Below are 9529 nucleotides of genomic sequence, written 5' to 3'. Positions count from 1 at the left end.
TAGTTAGAGTTTAGTAACTCTTTAAAAATCTAATAATAAAGAGATTAATTTAGATTATAAAGTTTAAATTTAAGATTAAATTAAATATTAGACTTAAGCGATTATTAAAGATATCTAAAATTAAAAAAAATAAATATCGATTTAAGAGGTTATTTTCTATTTTTATAGATATTATAGCGAAGATTATTAGAATAATAATTATTAAAAAAATAGTTAAAAGATTATAAAGATTAATTTAAAAGAAATAAATATTAATAAAAATAATAATAATAAGAGAGATTATAATAAGAGAGAAGAGGAAGATCTTAATATATATAATCTCGAGATTTATATAGCTTTAAAAACTCTAATAAAAGAGAAAAGTTAGAGGGAATTTTTTTAGAGCTTTTAATTAATAATTAAAATTTAATTAAAAAGAACTCTATTATTATATTAGCTATAAAAATATCTTTAAATACTATATTAGAACCCTCGATATTATTTATAAATATCTTTTAGAAATATTAATAATTTAAGTCTTATATTAATATTAATTATAAATATAAAATTAGAAAATAAGAAGAAATATAATATAGTATTTAAGGAGTTTTTTAATATTATAAATAGTTATTATAATAAAGATAAATAAATATATAATTTTTATATAAACTCTAGCTCTAAAGTATTATTAATATCTAATTAATATCGTTTAGAATTTTTTAATTAGAATAAAGTCTATCTCTATATTTAATAAAAGAAGATTTCGCTATAAAAGAGTAGAAGCTAATATACTACTATCGTGAGAATTATATATATTTCTCTATTAATATATATATAGTAATCGAAGAAGGAAGTAATAGTCTTAAGAGAATTCTATATTATATTTAATTTATTTTATAATATAATTATTAGTATTAATATTCTAAAATTAAATAAAATAAATATTTAATAGAGAGAATTTAATTTTATTATTATTAGAGATAAAGGCGAGATTTCTATTTAAATAACTCGAAAAATTTTAAGAATTAAGATTAAGATTCTAAAGTTATTATTTATATCTATACTATTAATAAAAGTAAAAGTTCTATAGATATTAAAGCGTAAAAAGATTAATATCTATACGATATTAATTACGATTTTTTAATTAGATATAAATTAAAAGATTTCTATTAAATATTAATCTCTAATATCGAGATATTCTTATTTATTTAAATCTATTTTTATTATTAATCTTTAGCTTAAAATCTTTATATTAGATATTTAAATCGTAATTAATAATAATCTCTAAATTATTTCTATAATTAATTTTAAAAAATAGTTTATTAAGATTTATAAGAGTTAGCTATTAAGAAGATTATCTATTTTTTAAGAACTTAATTAAGTCTATAGAGATAGATTTTTATTTTATTAATATCTTTATAAGAAAGTTTAAAGAGAAACTAAATATATTATATATTATAAATTTTTTAAAGAAAGTTACGATATTATAAATAGATATTTTTAAATATTAAGAATTAGAATATAAAAAATGAATTAAAAAGATATTTAAAAGATATTAAATACTATTCTAGTCTGGCTTAAGACGTTTTAATAATAAAATTAAAATATTAATATCTTTTAAAGATAAGATTAATTTTGCTAGATTTAAATAAAATTCTTATAATCTATTTTAGCGAGATTGTCGAGCTATAGATTTCGTTTTAAACTCGCTAATAAAATAAGATTACGTTGAGAAGATATTTTTAGAAATTCTTTTAATTATCTTTTTATTGATTTTCGTAATATAAAAAAATAGTAAATCTCGAGTTATCGTTGATTTGAGAAAGGTGAATATTAAATTATATCTTAACGTCTACTCGCTTTCTAAGTAGAATATTATATTAAAAGCTTTAGACGAATTAATAATCTTTTTATTCGTTAATTTAATTAAAGAATTCTTTTAATAATCTACTAAATCGTCGAATTAATAGAAAATTATTTTTATTAGCTCTTATCGAGAATAAGAATAATTAAAGATCTCTATTATAGGCCTCGTAAATACTCTAAGTTTTTTTTTAATATCGAATAAAACGACTTTTTATTTTATATTTTTAATAATTTATTCTAATCTATATTAACGATATAATTATTTTTTTAATATTCTTTAATAATTATATTAAATATCTTAATTAGATATTAGATTTACTAGAAAAAAGCGAGATAATTCTCTTACTCTTTAAGTATTATTTTATTTATTTAAATATTATCGCGCTTAAATATTATATCTTTAAATTTAATCTTAATACTATAAAAGAAAAGATTAAAGCGATTTAAAAAATAATCTTTTTAAGAAATTTTAAATAGCTAAAAATCGAATTAGATTTTTTGGACTATTATTATAAGTTTATAAAATATTATATAACTATTATTAGGCCTTTAATTAAATTTAAAATTAAAGATTTTAAGAGAAATCTTAATAAAAGTAGATCTCGATAAAATTATATAAAAAAGAAATAACTCTTAATTAATATTAATCTAAATCTTATAAAGATAATTAAGACTTTTAAATTAAATAAGCTTATTATTAAAGTATTAGATTTATAAGCTAGTTTAGAATATTATAAGATCTAAAAATTTTTAAAAAATAAACTATATAACGTATCGACCTTTATCTTCTTAAACTTTAATTATTTATTTATATTATATATTAATAATAGTAAAAAAAAAGGTTATAAGATAGCACTATATTAAATTAATATCGATAAAATTAATTAAATAATTTTATTTTTATTACGCGATCTTAGTAATATTAAGATTTAATATTAGATTATAAAGCTAGAGACTAACGCCTTAATTTAAGCTTTAATTAAACTTTTCTAATTTTTTAATAATAAAGATTTTACGATAATTACTAATTATATTACTCTAAAATCTACTCTTTAAAATAAGATTAATAATTATTAATCTATCTAATTAAATAAATAAGCTCTATATTTATCGACTTTTTAATTTAGAATAAAAATTATATATAGAGCTAGAAAAAATTACGATAACGTTAATAGACTATTTTAACTTTTTATTAAAGATTTAATTATAAAAGAAGAATTAATAAAGAATTTAAATATAGCTAGCGTTTTTCCTATAGTAATATTATAAATTAAAAAGAAATTTCTTAATGAAATTTCTACGATTTTATCTAATAATTTATACTTTAATTATATATATAAATAAATCTAAAAATAGATAAAGAATATCGAAGATTTAAAATTCGATTTATAAATTATTTATTGGTCTTATTATTTTAATATTAATTTAGAATTATTCTATATATTAAATAAGAAACTAAATCGCTTATATATCTCTAAAAAATTAATCTATAGAGTCTTAGAGTATAATTATAATTATTATACTTATAAGAATATATATTAAATATATAATCGACTTTATAACTCGATATATTTTTTAAAGATATAAAAGATAATTTAGAAGTATATTGATAGTTATCTAATATATTAATTATTAAAATTCTCTCGATAATTATTATACGAATAACTTTAATTAGTAAGAAGTTTCTAGTAGTTATTAAAAAAACTATCTATAAACTTTATAATTAAATTATCTTTAATTCTTAATAAATATAATTATATCTTAATAATTATCGATAAATTCTCTAAATTTATTTAATTAATATTAAGAAATAAGAAAGATATAATAGAGGTTTAGATAATAAGATATTTCGATTAGATCTATAGATTTTAAGGAATTCTCTATAAATTAATCTCCGATCGAGATTTTAAATTCACTAATATATTCTAAAGAATACTATTTTTAAAATATAAAGTAATATTAAAAATAATAATAATTTATTATTCTTCGGCGGATAGATAGATAGAATATATAAATTAAACGATAAAGATAGCTCTATAATATCTACTTATTAGCAAATATAAGAAGAATTAAGATATTCTATTAACGAAAGTTAAGTACTCTCTAAATATTGTAAAGAATATCTCGACTTTTATTATTTCTTTCGAAGCACTTTATAGAGTTAAATCTAAAGATTTTCTAGTAAGTATAATCTTAGATAAAAACTTAACGCTTACGAACTTTATTAAAATTTAAAAAATAATTTATAATAATATTTCTAATATAATTAAGCTAATATAAGCTAAGATAGTTATTAAATATAATATTAAATATAGAATCTCTAATCTAATTAAGAGTATATATCTTAAATTAATTAAAATTAAAGATATAAACTATTATATCTCTAAAAATTCCTTATTATCTATTAAGAAAATCGGCTTATATAAGATTTTTAAAAAGATTAATACTTTAATTTATAAGCTAAAACTTTCTCTTAATATATCTAAAATTTATTTAATTATTTTAGTTATTTATCTAGAGTAAGCCAAGTTAAACCCATTTAATAGAGAGATATCTCTATTTATATTTATAATTATTAAGGGATAGAAGAAGTATATAATAAAGAAGATTATACATTAAAAGAAATAAGGAAAGAAGAACGAGTATTATATACGCTGAAAAGGGTATTTTAAAACTACTTAAGAACTTATTAGTATACTTCGAGAGGATATATTAGAAATAATTAAGAAATTCGAGAAGTTAAAGATACGGAAATAAGGTTATAAATTTTCGCTTTCTTTTTTATACTTATGAAGTAAGGATAGACTAAGATAAATCTAAACTTTTTCATTATTATACTTCTATCTTTATTTATATAAATATATTTATATCTTATTTTAATTTAATAATATTCTATTTTAGCTATATTTTATATCTATTAATATATAAATATTATTTATATAGATATTATCGCGAAAGTAATAACGCTTTCGCGTTTTTTTATTAATATAATTTATTAAAAGCTCGAGTATAGATATAAGAATATCTTTAATAAGGAGATTAACTCTTATCTAGTTAATTAATCGCGAATTAAAATAGATAATAGCTATATCTAACGTTTTTCGAGTATAAATTATTATTATCTAAAGCTTATTTAGAAAGAAATCTAAAAATATCTTTCTAATATTTCTATATTTTTAGAAATCTAGAGAAATATTATAATTCGTATTTCTAATATAAACGACTTTAGAGGTTATTTAATATCGATTTTATAATATAATAATATTATATTTCTCTATTATCTCGTTAGATCTAAGTTTAAAAATCTTTCTAAGCTTTATAATATAACTCTTATAATCTTAAATAATCAATACCTCTATTTCTTAATCTAGAATACTCTATAATTATTAATTTAAGAAGTACTTTATTATATTATAAACGAAGCCTCTTAATTAATTATCGATAATATCGCTAAACTCTTAAATTTTAATAAAAATCTCTATTAGATAAAGAAAGACGTTAATCGCTATCCTTTTATATCTTTATTTATTTACACTTTCGACTATAATAATTATTCTTTATTTAATACTTTCTAATTAACTTAAATTAAGACTCGCGCGAAGATATTAAAATAATTAGAAATCTTAAAAGCTTTTTATATTTATTATTTACGAAATCGCTAGAGAGATATTAAATTATAAGATAAAGATAAAAACTTCTTATTTCTCGATCTTAATAATTATTTATAAATTCGCTATAAAGTATTATCGATTATAGTTTTTAGAATAGATTAAATCTTAAATTACTCTAGAGAAGTTATTAATATTACTTCGAGAATTACTTTTAACTATATTAATTTTAAAAGTTTTTAAAAAATTATTTTCAAGAATATAAATAAAGTCTTCTAATATATTTATAATAATTTAAAAAAGTTATTAGATATAGACTAAAGCTAAAATTAGAATAACTTTTTATAATATTTTTTATTAACTTTAGATTTAATTACATTAGCGTCTTAAATATTAAAAAATCTAGATTATATATTAAATATAATCTTTATTACTCTAAGAGAGTTTAGAATTCTAATCGCTAATATAAAGAAAGAAAATATTTTTATTATTTATCGAGATTTAGATAGATTAATAAATTTTTAAATTTTTAATAATTTAAATAATAGAGAAAAGTTTAAAAATATTACGTTATAGCTTCGAATTAGCTACGCCGAGAAACTAAAGTAATTTATTATTAATAGATTTTCTATTTATATTATTATCGATATTATTAATAATATTATTAAAAAGAAATTTCTTCTTTATTATAGAACTTTTATAATTTTATTTAATTTTTAAAAGTTTTATATAATAAGATTATATATTAAAAATAGATTTAAATTTTAAAAGCTTAATTTTAACTCGAAAGAATAGTTAGTCTAAAACTTTATATCTTATAATATATTAATTATATAAAAAAATAAGAATAACGTTAAACGCTTTATTATATAAAATATATATTAATTATATAAAAATCTTAAAGAGCGTATAGAGCTTATATATAAGCTCTCTATTAGCGCTTAAAAGAGTATAAAAAATAGAATATACTCTAATAAACTAATAAAAGATATTAAAAAAAAATACAATACTATTATCTAGAAGACGTCTATTTAAATAATTATAAAATCTTAGAAAACTAAAATATTCTAGAGAATATTCTATTAAATAAATAATAGAGATTTAAGAAGTCGTAATCTCTCTTAACTCTATATCTTAATTAAATATTAATCTTAATATTAAGCTCTCTTAGATAAGCTCTATTAAAAACTTTATTAATTAATATCTTATTTTTAACTACGTAGTCGATTTTACTTTTAAGCTTTATCTCGATATTATTAATAATAGACTCTTCGAGAATTAGATATTTAAAGAATAAGATATCGATAGAGTTAAAAAGTGTAGAGGCTAGATTATCTAGATATGTCAGGACTAGCATAGGTGCGATACCAGTATGGGTGAGGTAGATCAAGGATAATAAGGCTACCGAACTATGTAGGTGGGAAGGAGGCATGATATAGTAGGGGATGCCTCCGCCAAGGCCCGCTAGCCATAGGGCTGAGGGGTGTGTCAAGGGTACGCTCGTAACACTACCCCCCCCTCTCAAATAGCCATGGCCCCCATGGCTGGTAGACCGGAGATGCACGCCCATTGCTTGCCCTGTGTCTCCAAACATCCATAGTCCGTGTAGGCCTCGACCGGAGACGATTTGCCGAGGTGTAGTGGTAGTAGTCGAAAACATCGGATCGCATGCTGGTCTTGACTGTGCCATCCATGCCTGCCATACCCACATTGTCCTGTAGAGATCCTGGAGATATTGGCCATATCTTGCCTGCGTGCCAGTAAGATTCTCCTAGTTCTACCTCACCCATACTGGTATCGCACCTATGCTGGTCCTTGGTAGCAGGCTTCACTATGTGTGTTGTCGACATGCTCAGTGAAGAGGTCGAATCGTAGCCGTTTCGGGGCTGTTCCCGTCGCCATTGTAGCAGGCTCACTATGAGTGTGTTGTCGATATGCTTAGTGAAGAGGTCGAACGTTTGCTGTAGGGAGGAAGGAAGGAAGGAAGGAAGGAAGGAAGAAGTATCTTGGTGTCGATGTAGGTGGGTTTAAGTCGGAATTCGTGATGTGTTGAATGTAGGTAAGAACGGAGCGGTGAGTTATGGCGATTTCAATGTGGGTGATGTGGAGCGGAGAAGGATTTCTTGTATTCGATGTAGGGGACTCGTTTTTTGATGGATTGGACTATCGTTGATAATGTAGGTTGTTTGATGTAGGTTCTTTCGAATGATGTAGGTATCTGATGATTTGGATGTGTGGTGGGGTTTCTGTATGGTAGAAATACCCAGCGTTTTCTTTATTAGGCTCGGTCGCTTGCTTCGAGCAGAAAGTGAAATATTTGGTAGCTGTTTAGACTCTGCTATCCTCGAGTATGTTCGTTTAAGTTTCTCTTCGCCGGGGGGGTACGAAGGAGTCTTATTATAATGTCAGGACCAGCATAGGTGCGATACCAGTATGGGTGAGGTAGATCAAGGATAATAAGGCTACCGAACTATGTAGGTGGGAAGGAGGCATGATATAGTAGGGGATGCCTCCGCCAAGGCCCGCTAGCCATAGGGCTGAGGGGTGTGTCAAGGGTACGCTCGTAACAAGATAAGTCGCTAAGCTATCTATTATTATTATCTTTACTAATTAAAAAATTTAAATCTTAATTATCTTTAATTTATATTAGAATAATATAATAGTAATTCTAGCGAATAAATTTTTAATATTAAAGATAGTAATAGCTATAATAGATAGAAAGTAGATTAAATAAGATATTAACGTTATTTTATAAAAAAGCGATAACGCTATAAAGACTCTCGCGGCGGAGTTTTTAAATATAGAATCTCTAGTCGCTTAATATAAGGATTAAGACTTTAGAATCTCCTTAGCACTCGGCAAATAAATAAACCTAAAAGATTATATTTAAATTGACGAAATTCTTAGCACTATTATCAAGCATCTATCTTAAACTTATTCTTTTTATTTACTTTAACGCTTAAAACGAGCTTTTTCTTAAGAGAGGAAGATATTATAGTTATAGCTATATCTATTAATATTATAGCTTAATATAACTTAGTACGACTTAGCGCTTAATATAGCTTAGCACTCGATATCTTAGCAGTAGCTTTCCTTAGAAGAATTATTATAACTTTTATTATTAAAATCTTATACTTGTGCTTGTAATATAATAAAGCTCATCTTCTATCTAAGCCTTCTTTATCTTTTTCTTTATTAATAATTAAGAAAAGCTAAGGATATTAACTCGCCTTTATTTAAAGATTAATATTTTAAACGACGAAAATAAAAGAATTATTTTTTCTATTAATCTATCGCAGTCTTATAATTAATAGTTCTACTTATAGAATTTATAGAGTTAAAAAAAGTCTTCTTCTCTTAACCTTAACTCCTCTACTATCCTCTATCTCTTCTCACGCTATCTATTCTTCTTAACTCTTCTTTATCTCTTTCTCTTCTACTTCTCTAGCGCGTATTAATTAATATTTATTTTATTAATAATTTACCCCTCTAAAGAGTCTAAATTAAAATATTTCTTATAATAAGAGAGAAAAAATTAATAAAATTTAATAGATATTAAGTCTACTTTACTATTAGATTATAGCTTATTTAAAAATAAACTACGCTCTAATAATATACTTTTTTTTTATATTACTTCATTATTTAGCTAATTCTTAATAAATTATTTATTAATAATTTTAAATTATTAATTTAGAGAAAACTTTTTATAATAATCTTAATAGAGTTAGATATTAATATTATAGCGTTATATTAATAATTAATATAATATATTAATTATTTATATTATATTTTAATTTAGATTTTTTAAAATATATTTTTTAATAAGACTCTTAACTCTTAAGTCTTAATCGTTACTTCTTTTAACTACTTCGTTTTAATAGAAAAGTTTTTTATATTACAATATATATACGCTTTAAAGAATAATATAATAATAATAAAATATTAAGTAAAGTAGCTTATTAGAGTAATAAAAAGACTTCGTCTATTATATAATTATTTTATTTTCTTTAAATATTTAATAGAAATATAAAGATACTTCGTTAGAAAATAATTAAGAGCCTATAATTAAATTCCTC

The 9529-nt window shown here is 21.6% G+C and overlaps 1 protein-coding gene across 1 annotated transcript; it reads right to left on the bottom strand.

Moving 5' to 3' along the window:
- Nucleotides 1-6961: 6961 nt before the first annotated feature.
- Nucleotides 6962-7303, bottom strand: HO173_000289 (uncharacterized protein; the record flags this gene model as incomplete). The annotated part of the gene is made up of 1 exon (XM_037302239.1): nt 6962-7303. The coding sequence occupies one exon, from the start codon at nt 7301-7303 to the stop codon at nt 6962-6964; it is 342 nt and encodes a 113-aa protein (XP_037170818.1).
- Between the last annotated feature and the right edge of the window lie 2226 nt (nt 7304-9529).

This window comes from Letharia columbiana (assembly GCF_014066305.1).
Source record: "Letharia columbiana isolate WasteWater2 chromosome Unknown Sc0000000_s0, whole genome shotgun sequence".
Taxonomy (NCBI): Eukaryota; Fungi; Ascomycota; class Lecanoromycetes; order Lecanorales; family Parmeliaceae; genus Letharia; species Letharia columbiana.
This window is presented reverse-complemented; position numbering and strand designations above follow the sequence as displayed.